The sequence below is a fragment of the Budorcas taxicolor genome, chromosome 7 (assembly GCF_023091745.1).
Source record: "Budorcas taxicolor isolate Tak-1 chromosome 7, Takin1.1, whole genome shotgun sequence".
Classification (NCBI taxonomy): domain Eukaryota; kingdom Metazoa; phylum Chordata; class Mammalia; order Artiodactyla; family Bovidae; genus Budorcas; species Budorcas taxicolor.
This window is the reverse complement of record NC_068916.1, coordinates 34603303-34615397: the sequence shown is the minus strand read 5'-3', so window position 1 is coordinate 34615397 and position 12095 is coordinate 34603303. Positions and strand designations below refer to the sequence as shown.

The 12095-nt window shown below is 37.0% G+C and overlaps 1 protein-coding gene across 1 annotated transcript in view; it reads left to right on the top strand.

The window, feature by feature from the left end:
• The window catches only part of DMXL1 (Dmx like 1), a 130808-nt gene that overhangs the window by 77940 nt on the left and 40773 nt on the right, over positions 1-12095 (top strand). Inside the window, exons 31-34 of the mRNA XM_052643975.1 lie at positions 6547-6677; positions 7452-7537; positions 8682-8883; positions 10114-10231. Of these exons, the coding sequence (XP_052499935.1) occupies positions 6547-6677; positions 7452-7537; positions 8682-8883; positions 10114-10231 (537 nt within the window). The remainder of the gene's footprint in view (positions 1-6546; positions 6678-7451; positions 7538-8681; positions 8884-10113; positions 10232-12095) is intronic.

Genomic DNA, 12095 nt, shown 5'->3' with positions numbered 1-12095 from the left:
CAGGTCTCCTTCATTACAGGCAGATCCTTTCCTGTCTGAGATGTTGGCCTTCCCTAATTGTTTGCTGCTGAAGACTCTTGTTTTTGACAATGCTGATGGGCATGGAGTTATTTTTTTTTTTAATTTATTGAAGTATAGTTGATTCACAGTGTTGTGTTAATTCCTGTTTTATAGCAAGGTTGGTTATCCAGTTATATTACATTCTTCTTCATGTTTTTCATTACGGTTCATCACAGAATATTAAATATATCAATAGTTCCCTGTGCTATATAGTAGAACTTTATTGTTTACCCATTCTCTATATAATAGTTTCCGTCCACTAATCCTAAAGTCCCATTCCCCACCCCAAGTCTATTTGCTATGTCTGTGAGTCTGTTTGTGTTTCACGGATAAGTTCATATATGTCATATTTTAGATTTCATCCGTGAGTAATATCATATGGTATCTGTCTTTCTGTCTTTGTGTATCTCTTTTTGACTTCACTTCTTATGATAATCTCTAGGTCCATCTTCAGCATTATTTCATTCTTTTTTATGAGTGAGAATTCCATGCTATATATACACACACATGCACAGCACATCATTCTTTCTTTCATCTATTGATAGACACTACTTAGATTGTTTCCATGTCCTGGGTATTGTAAATGGTGCTGCAGTGAACATTGGGGTACATGTATCCTTCCAAATCGTGCTTGTCTCTGGTTTTCAGTTCAGTTCAGATCAGTCACTCAGTCGTGTCTGACTCTTTGCGACCCCATGAATCACAGCACGCCAGGCCTCCCTGTCCATCACCATCTCCCAGAGTTCACTCAGACTCACGTCCATCGAGTCCGTGATGCCATCCAGCCATCTCATCCTCGGTCGTCCCCTTCGCCTCCTGCCCCCAATCTCTCCCAGCATCAGAATAAGTCAACTCTTTGCATGAAGTGTCCAAAGTACTGGAGCTTCAGCTTTAGCATCATTCCTTCCAAAGAAATCCCAGGGTTGATCTCCTTCAGAATGGACTGGTTGGATCTCCTTGCAGTCCAAGGGACTCTCAAGAGTCTTCTCCAACACCACAGTTCAAAAGCATCAATTCTTCGGCGCTCAGCCTTCTTCACAGTCCAACTCTCACATCCGTACATGACCACAGGAAAAACCATAGCCTTGATTAGACGGACCTTAGTCGGCAAAGTAATGTCTCTGCTTTTGAATATACTATCTAGGTTGGTCATAACTTTTCTTCCAAGGAGTAAGCGTCTTTTAATTTCATGGCTGCAATCACCATCTGCAGTGATTTTGGAGCCCAAAAAAATAAAGTCTGACACTGTTTCCACAGTTTCCCCATCTATTTCCCATGAAGTGATGGGACCAGAAGCCATGATCTTCGTTTTCTGAATGTTGAGCTTTAAGCCAACTTTTTCGTTCTCCTCTTTCACTTTCATCAAGAGGCTTTTTAGCTCCTCTTCACTTTCTGCCATAAGGGTGGTGTCATCTACATATCTGAGGTTATTGATATTTCTCCTGGCAATCTTGATTCCAGCTTGTGTTTCTTCCAGTCCAGCGTTTCTCATGATGTACTCTGCATACAAGTTAAATAAGCAGGGTGACAATATACAGCCTTGACGTACTCCTTTTCCCACTTGGAACCAGTCTGTTGTTCCATGTCCAGTTCTAACTGTTGCTTCCTGACCTGCATACAGATTTCTCAGGAGACAGGTCAGGTGGTCTGGTATTCCCATCTCTTGAAGAATTTTCCACAGTTTATTGTGATCCACACAGTCAAAGGCTTTGGCATAGTCAATAGAGCAGAAATAGATGTTTTTCTGAAACTCTCTTGCTTTTTCGATGATCCATCAGATGTTTGCAATTTGGTCTCGGTTCCTCTGCCTTTTCTGAAACCAGCTTGAACATCAGGGAGTTCATGGTTCACGTATTGCTGAAGCCTGGCTTGGAGAATTTTGAGCATTACTTTACTAGTGTGTGAAATGAGTGCAATTGTGTGGTAGTTTGAGCATTCTTTGGCATTGCCTTTCTTTGGGATTGGAATGAAAACTGACTTTTTCCAGTCCTGTGGCCACTGCTGAGTTATCCAAACTTGCTGGCATATTGAGTGCAGCACTTTCACAGCATCATCTTTCAGGATGTGAAACACCTCAACTGGAATTCTATCAACCTCCACTAGCTTTGTTCATAATGATGCTTTCTAAGGCCCACTTGACTTCACATTCCAAGATGTCTGGCTCTAGGTTAGTGATCACACCATCATAATTATCTGGGTCTTGAATATCTTTTTTGTACAGTTCTTCTGTGTATTCTTGCCACCTCTTCTTAATACCTTCTCCTTCTGTTAGGTCCAGACCATTTCTGTCCTTTATCAAGCCCATCTTTGCATGAAATGTTCCCTTGGTATCTCTCATTTTCTTGAAGAGATCTCTAGTCTTTCCCATTCTGTTGTTTTCCTCTGTTTCTTTGCATTGATCGCTGAAGAAGGCTTTCTTATCTCTTCTTGCTATTCTTTGGAACTCTGCATTCAGATGCTTATATCTTTCCTTTTCTCCTTTGCTTTTCGCCTCTCTTCTTTTCACAGCTATTTGTAAGGGCTCCCCAGACAGCCATTTTGCTTTTTTGCATTTCTTTTCCATGGGGATGGTCTTGATCCCTGTCTCCTGTACAATGTCACGAACTTCATTCCATAGTTCATCAGGCACTCTTATCAATCAGATCTAGACCCTTAAATCTGTTTCTCACTTCCACTGTATAATCATAAGGGATTTGATTTAGGTCATACCTGAATGGTCTAGCAGTTTTCCCTACTTTCTTCAGTTTAAGTCTGAATTTGGTAATAAGCAGTTCATGATCTGAGCCACAGTCAGCTCCCGGTCTTGTTTTTGTTGACTGTATAGAGCTTCTCCATCTTTGGCTGCGTAGAATATAATCAATCTGATTTCGGTGTTGACCATCCGGTGATGTCCATGTGTAGAGTCTTCTCTTGTGTTGTTGGAAGAGGGTGTTTGCTATGACCAGTGCATTTTCTTGGCAAAACTCTATTAGTCTTTGCCCTGCTTCATTTCGTATCCCAACACCAAATTTGCCTGTTACACCAGGTGTTTCTTGACTTCCTACTTTTGCATTCCAGTCCCCTATAATGAAAAGGACATCTTTTTTGGGTGTTAGTTCTAAAAGATCTTGTAGGTCTTCATAAAACCGTTCAACTTCAGTTTCTTCAGAGTTACTGGTTGGGGCATAGACTTGGATACCTGTGATATTGAATGATTTGGCTTGGAGATGAACAGAGATCATTCTGTCGTTTTTGAGATCGCATCCAAGTACTGCATTTCGGACTCTTTTGTTGACCATGATGGCTACTCCATTTCTTCTGATGGATTCCTGCCTGCAATAGTAGATATAATGGTCATCTGAGTTAAATTCACCCATTCCAGTCCATTTTAGTTTGCTGATTCCTAGAATGTCGACATTCACCCTTGCCATCTCTTGTGTGACCACTTCCAATTTGCCTTGATTCATGGACCTGACATCCAGGTTCCTATGTAATATTGCTCTTTACAGCATCAGATCTTGCTTCTATCACCAGTCACATCCACAAGTGGGTACTGTTTTTGCTTTGGCTCCATCCCTTCATTCTTTCTGGAGTTATTTCTCCACTGATCTCCAGTAGCATATTGGGTACCTAATGACCTGGGGAGTTCCTCTTTTGGTATCCTACCATTTTGCCTTTTCATACTGTTCATGGGGTTCTCAAGGCAAGAATACTGAAGTGCTTGCCATTCCCTTCTCCAGCGGACCACATTCTGTCAGACCTCTCCACCATGACCCGCCCGTCTTGGGTTGCCCCGCAGGCATGGCTTGGTTTCATAGAGTTAGACAAGGCTGTGGTCCTAGTGTGATTAGATTGACTAGTTTTCTGTGAGTATGATTTCAGTGTGTCTGCCCTCTGATGCCCTCTTGCAACACCTACCATCTTACTTGGGTTTCCCTTACCTTGGGCGTGGGGTATCTCTTCACGGCTGCTCCAGCAAAGCACAGTCACTGCTCCTTACCTTGGACGAAGGGTATCTCCTTACCACCACTGTTCTGACCTTCAACGTGAGATAGCTCCTCTAGGCCCTCCTGTGCCTGCTTTTATGGGCATGGAATTCTCATTAAAGAGAGCCCTCTCTGTCCAGGCAGCCTTTGTCTTCACAGACTGATAGAACAAATGAGTCACAGAGGGCAGAGGTCGGGCTAGAAATAGCCCCTGGCCAAAATGCTAGATGCTCACTTTTACCAGAGATTGAGTAGTTGTTGCTGTTGTTGTTTCTCCTGGTCACACAACATGCAGGATCCTAGTTCCCTGAGCCAGGGATCGAGCCTGCACCCCTGGTAGTGGAAGTGCAGAATCTTAACCACTGGAACACCACGGTAGTCCCTCACAAGTTTTTCTTGAATATATACTTCTCTGGGTGTTTGATCAGTTTCCAGTATCTTTAAGTGATTGTTTTGACAACTTTGTTGGGTTTCCCTGGTGGCTCAGATGGTAAAGAACCCACTTGCAGTGCTGGAGACCTGTGGTTGATCACGGGTTGGGAAGATTCCCTGGAGAAAGGAAAGGCAACCCACTCCAGTATTCTTGCCTGGAGAATCCTCATGTACAGAGGAGCCTGGCGGGGTACAGTTCATGGGGTCTCAAAGCGTCAGACATGACCGAGCGACTAAGCATAGTGCAGCACATTCCTGCTTTCTGGGCAGAGGACTACCAAGCTCTTCGCTCAGCCCTTTCAGAAGGTCTACTCCTCCTGCTGTGTTCCTTTATTCAGCTTCCTTGAATCCAATATTTTGTTTTCTTCTCAAATTTCCCACATCTCTTCTTTCATCCTCACTCAACTGATGGTGTCATAAGTCATTTAAAAAAAAGAATCAAACAGAATTCTTCCATCACTCTGTCATGAATCTCCCATCTTATTCTCTCCTCTTGTTTACTATTGAGGAAACATCTTTCCTATCAAAGGCTTTAGTGCTAGTCTGAATCCTGTCCTTGCTTTTCTTCTCTAGCCTTCTGTCTTCTCTATTGTCTTTTCCCAACAGAACAAAATAGTGCTCTGCTGTCTCACATCCCAAATACTGCTTTGACCCCCCAGTTTTTTCCAGCTGTTATCCCATTTTTCTGCTTCTCATTCTCATTCAGCTTTTCAAAAGTGTATACATATTATCTCTCTTATTACCATAGATCCCCTTAACTTGTAGTCATTGTATGACTTCTGACACAACTGCCCCCTGAAACTGCTATTACTAAGATTCAAGTGGCACCCATTCTGTTATCAAATATAATGGAAACTTCTTTATTATCATCTCACTTGACCTCTTAGCAGCAGGTTCAACCATGTGACCATTTCCTCCATTTTAAGTTGCTTTTATTTCGTTCTCTTGATACCAGTCTCTTCTAGTTTACGTCCTAATTTTGTTTTTTATTCCTTTGAAATGTTCTTTCTGTATCCTTCCTTTTCTACCTGACCTGTGAATCTTGGTCTTTAAGATTTGGGTTTTTTTTTTCTTCAGTAATGCCCCTGTCACAACTAGAGTCTTCCCAACTTAGTAATTGGCGTCTTCATCCATGTAGTTGCTCAAGCAGAAACCCAGAAATTGTCTTTTCCTTCTCTTTCCCTTGCTCTCCAAGTTGATCAGTAAATCTATCAATGCATTCCCCCAGGTATACTGTGAATGTGTTATTTATCTCCATCTCCATGACTGACACCTGTATCCAGACTGCCAGCTCTTGCCTTAGTTTCTGATGTCTCCTGTTTCTACTTTTCACATTTGACTTTTCTCTAAAAAGGCTGTGGTCATAGTGATACTCCTAAAAGCATAAATATCAATACCTTTACTCTACTTAAAATTCATTGGTGGCATTCCATTACACTCTTTACTGTGTTGTTCAAAAACCCTACCTTATCTGTCACATGCTATTCTCTTCTGATTTTTTGCCAACACTATCCTCTTGCTTTAGTAGCCTTCAGCCAAATTCTTTTTTCTCATGCAACTTTTTTCCTTTATTAAAGCCTTTTTACATACTATTACTACTGCCTAAAATGCTTTTCTTCGCTCTCGTTATATGGCTTATTCCTTCTTGTCCTTTTAAGTCTCACTTAAATTACACTTTTCAAAGAGGCCTTTCATGGTTAGCTTATCTGAACTCTTGTTTTTTTCTGTATAACACAGCTAAATTCAATTTATATTTAATTTTCTAGTATTTGCCTATTTTTCCCCACTAAAATATGTTATGTGAGAGCAGTGACTGCATATATGTCTTAAATTTTCTTACATTGAGTATACTTTTGATACATAGTGGATACTGAATAAATTTTTTGTTGATATGATGACTAAATAAGGGAACCAACTAAAGTGGGATTGAAGGCATAGACTGTCAAAAAAGAAGCAGCCAATTACTTGCTACTTTACTTCCTTATAATGAAGTTCTCAAAAATGGGATAAATTGCTGATATTAGGCTATTTAATTGCATGTATTAAGTCATATAGTTGGATAATAAATTCTATAACTTTTTTCTTTTAGCCATTTCTACCTGCTTCCCAAAGTAGAGCTGAATATGATTCAGAGGAGAGTCTGGAAAGTGATGATGATGACGATGATGTTTTAGCTTCAGATTTCCATCTCCAGGAACATTCTAACTCAAATTCGTATAGGTATGGAATATTTAATTTTAAGCTTCTTTAAAAAATTTTGTTTTTTAATTTTGAAAATAATGCATGTGAAATTAGTAGCTTGGTGAATTACAACCTAGATCTGAATTGTTAAGTTCCCTTCCATAACAATAATTCCACAGTTAATTTTTGATTGTGTACTTTATGACAGTTTAGACTAATAAAAACCAGTACTCTAAGGAATAAATTTTTCACTTGAAAAAGAAAGAAGCCAAAATGTCTCTGTTTAATTTTTTTAAAAAAAGCAAATCTTCAAGCATATCTCTTCCAGCTGAGTCTTCCTCTATGCTGTTTACAGATACTCATTCTTATGAGTTTCTGGTTTATCCTTCTGTTTTCAAAAATAAGCTTGTGTGTGTGTGTCTCTGTGTATATAAAATCTTATTTCTGCTGCTTTCTTACACAGAAGGTAGTAGATACCATATTATATGTAATGTTTACAGCTTGCTTTTTATTTATTAATACATGCTAAAATTCACTTCATATTAACATTTAAAGATCCTTTTTTGTTCTTTTTTATGGCTACCCTAAAATATTCCATGATTTAAAGCTAGTTATTCAGTCATTACTCTGCTGATGGATAATTTGGTTCTTTATACAGTGCTGACATGAGTAAACTGCCTGTGTATATTGTTTTGTTTTTGTGGAGGTATACCTTCAGGGTAGATTCCTAGTAGTGAGTTATTGGGACAAAGAGTAGCATAGTCTTCTCAGTCCCTAAGTAAATTTTTAACAAATCTATTGCTTTATTTATAGTTGGTCATTGATGCGTTTGGCAATGGTACAGCTGGTGCTCAGCAATTTGAAGACTTTCTATCCTTTTGCAGGTCATGATCTTGCAGGTAATACATAGCTTAACATGAACTAATGTTGCCATTGCTTTTGATTTACTGTTTTGTATTTTTTTTTCAAATAGTGGAGAAAAAGTTTAGTAACTTCCTGCTGGTAGAAGATTGGGTTCTTTTAACCAAAGCAACTGTCTGTAAATGAGTCTGTCATATTGTTAGTTGCTGTTAGAAAGACAGGATCCAAGAAAGCAGGGAATGTGCAGCTGATGTGATTAACTGCACCAAGACTGTGTTTATAGCTCTAGTCAAAGAGTTGGGTATTTCCTAGTTGTAGACACACAGGAGACTAACAGAAGCAAAAATGTAATAATTATTAACTCCAATGGATGAAAAGCTTGTATAGGAATGAAAGGGGCATGGCAGTATACCAAGTAATTTAGCTGTGATTTTTATATGTATGTGGTAGATGCTAAAATACTAATTTAACCAAAAATTATTATGGACTGTATTGGATTGATGGAGAGAAGGGAAGTTTATTCTCATATTCCATAGTAGTAAATCAGTAGGATCACTTCTAAACTTGAAAAAACTCAAGAATTTGCAGTAAGCCTACTATTTAGATTTTTGAAGGTAAAAAGCAAGAATAGCTAAAGATTGAAAGTAGGATCAGGATTTAGGAATATGGAAATGTAAAATATGAAGTGTTGAGTTTTGTAGTAAGTATTATTTCACGTTCTTTTTTTACCTTGTGTATTGTTTTAATACTCAAAAGAAGTCTAAGTTATATGCTGTGCAGAAATTGGGCTGATACAAGGGTTTAAGGCAACTGATTTTCCGTCCAGACATATTTTTATGATATTCACGTACATTTTTTTCATATGAAATTAAAGTCAGATGCAGTAATTCCTATAGCAGTTATTTAAATCACAAGTTGCAAATGTTATTTCAAGTTCTAGTAGTAAAGGTATGATGTAATTTTGACCTAGATTGCCCTTTTTCTGTTACCCTAGGCCACTAATTATGTTGAAATGCCATAGAGATTTACAGCATCCTTCTTTTCAAGTCCTCTGGACTTCTGTGCTCACCTCTCTTTCACGTCTCCTCTGCCAAAATGTGTATATCTTATTTCAGTCGTTTTTAAGATTGAACATAGCATTTTATTGCAGAAGATAATAGTGGGTCAATTTTCTCTGTTTAGAGCTTCCAGTTAGTTCACCACTTTGTCATGCTGTTCTGAAAACTCTTCAGTGCTGGGAACAAGTTCTTCTCCGACGACTTGAAATCCATGGGGGACCACCTCAAAACTTCATTGCAAGTCATACCTCTGAAGAGAGTGTTTCTGCAGGTCCTGCAATTCTCCGCCACAAAGCTTTGCTGGAACCTACCAACACTCCTTTCAAGTAGGTTTTCGTATGGATACTATTCTGAGTTTTACTAAGTCAGAATATTAGTGGTATTTCATGAAGAAAATGTTTTACTACTTCTTACATTTAATTTACTGTTCTGGGCTCATATCTGTGTCTTTGTGTGATACATATTGTAGTCTGGATTTTCGCAGACATTTCTGACAAAGGTTTATATAGTAAATATTTTAGGCTTTGCTGGCCCTACAGTCCTTGTTGGAGCTGTTCAACCCTGCCATTGGAGAGTGAAAGCAGCCATAAACAATAAGTGAATGGGCATAGCTGTGATCCAATGAATTTTTATATAGGAGTATAATTGATTAACAATGATCTGTTAGTTATAGATGTAATTCACTTATACCGATACAAGTATCCATTCTTTGTAAAATTGTTTTCTCATTTAGGTTATTACAGAATATTGAGCCAAGTTCCCTGTGCTATACAATGGGTCCTTGTTGCTTATCTATTCTAAGTATAATAGAGTCAATAAACTTTATTTTTGAATATGAAAGGTAGGCTGGATTTGAACTGTTGGCCAGTGTTTCCTAACACCTACTTAGGAGCAGAGCTATTTGGAACAGTTTTTTAGCAAACTGTTTTACTGTACATGAAGAAATAAAGCATTTGTACCAAAAGATAAATCAGTTCAGTGCTTGCTTCCTTAAGAAAATTACTACAGAAAATGTTAACTGAATAAACAGTGTACTTCGTGGCTCAGTGACATAGTTGATTTCATTCTTTCACAGGCTCTTCCCTCATTGCTCATCAGTAACAGAGTTCATGGGCTAGTACATGTTCACAGACAACACTTTGAGTGGCTTTGTTTCTGGATCTCTTCTAGGAAGCATACCTCTTTTGTTAGAGCTTACATTCTTAGGTTAAAGGTCAGCAAACTGCAAACCACGGGGCCAAATCCACACCTCCTTCTGTGTTGTCAATAAAGGTTTATGGTTTGTATCCACAGCCTTTCATTTTAGTATTACCTGTGGATGCTTTCCCACTTCAGTGGTGAAGTTACTTGGTTGTAGGAGAGAACATATGGCCCACAAAGCCTGAAATATTTACTGCCTCTTCTTTTAAGAAAAGTATTACTGATTACTACCCTAGATGATGTGGTCTGATTCTAGATAACTTATTATTATAATCATTCATATAGCACCAAGGGAATGTAATCAGGTTAATCAGAAGTCTCTGAAGTGTATAGTGAAATATATTGCCTCTTTGTAGATCTAAACACCATCTGGCACTGTCTGTGAAGAGACTTTGGCAGTATTTGGTGAAGCAGGAAGAAATTCAAGAAACCTTTATCAGAAATATATTCACAAAGAAAAGGTGTCTAAATGAGGTCTGTATAAATTAAAACTTGTTTGCCATTTTGTTATTAATGCCTTGTATTTTTAACTATAAAGAGTTGTATTTTACAGACTTTTATAAAAATTCATTTTTTATGTCATAAACATGTATGTTAATTCATAGAGAGAGTTGGTATTTTCCTAACTAGTTTAAAGTAACTAATTCAGATATAGTTGGGACTTTTTTCCCCAAAAAGATACTGTTTAACTTAGAATTCTGTATCTTGTTTCCTGATTTTGAGTTGTCATGACTACCTTTTCAGACAAAGGGGAAATTTCCCATCCTTTTCATGTGATAAAGTTTATCTTAAAAGTTTCATTGAAACTAGGTTTTTATACTGGAAACATATCAAATATTTACATTTTCTTTTTATTGTATTGATTATACTTGGTACAATTTTATAATCTCAGTTTATAATTATACTGTAATTGGTTGATTGTACCTTAATGTTATCATAATACAGATTATTTTTCTCATTTAGTTCAGTGCTACTCGTAAGTCCAGTTTGATATGGGGGACTTGTACTGGAATATAAATTAACGTATTGCTTCTTTCTTTTAAATAATTTTGCTATTAAGAAGTATTGTATAAATTAAGCAGTGGGTTTAGTGATGTAGTCAATTCCTTATTTTCTCATATATTGGTAACAGAGAGTTCAAGACTGGTGGCTGGTTGTGGATCATCACACTTTGAGAAGCTCTGAACTAATCTCAAAGCAGGCTTTTCAGTTTTTTAAGTGGGAGGAAAAAAGGAAGACGTTTCAGTTGGAATGATAAGGAAATAGAATGGCTTCTTAAAGACAAGTTAGCAAAAAGCAAGGTGACATCTAACCTTATTGGAAAAGGAAAATTAATTATGTTTTGTCTGTCAGTTTAAGAACTAATTTGTTAGAGGCAACTGCATGTGTTATTATTTACTGTTTGCCTGATTATGTAAATATATTTGAATTAGCCAAGTCAGGAAACAAAATACATAGTATTCTTGCTAACTTAGAAGACTTTTGATACGTATCTAGTCAAACAATAGATACAATTAAATAGAGTACAAGTTAACGTATTTCTTTTTAACCTTTGGTGAGACATATCTTAAATATTTTATATATATGTTACTTTAAAACAGTTGAAGAAAACCTTTGGATAAATAAAATAGAAAATGTGCTATATAAGAGTGTCAGAGTAATTAGAATGTGACTGGTGAGGTAATGTTTCTTATTTTAAAGGTACCTTTGACTAAAATAATATGTTGCAAGTTAAAGCCTTCTCACAGTGATGTACAAAGCACTGCTGCATTCTGAATAAAAAGCATGTTTTACTATGCTTGCTATTACTAGTTTAATTTCTTTGATGCACCTTGTAATATGAACATGCAAATTGAGCATAGTAATTTCAAGTACAAAATTATTTTTTAAAAGCCATTGCTGTATTTGATAAATATAGTTGTGAAAATAACATTTCTTCACTGCTGATATATTCAGTGCATTTGGGAAATGAAATCATTCTCAAAACAAAACAAAAAACTGGTTTGCTACTAGATTGTCTAGTTGAATCAGGAAATAAACTAACCCAGAATGCATAAGGAATGGTAATGGAAAAATGAGTATAGATGTACCTGTTAAACTCATCTGCTGTTTTATTCTTAGTTTTCTTAGAAGTTTCATAATATCTTAAGAAAATTTTAGTTATTTTTGTATTGTAATTATTTTAATAAAAATCATGAATATGGATGCTAGACTATAGAAGATTTTAGTTATCATTTAGCTAAATATTTTCTCTGATTTTAGTTTTTTAATCTCCAAAATAAATATAATACACTTTTCAGTATTTGACTAGCAAATTTAACTTATTTAAAACCCAGCA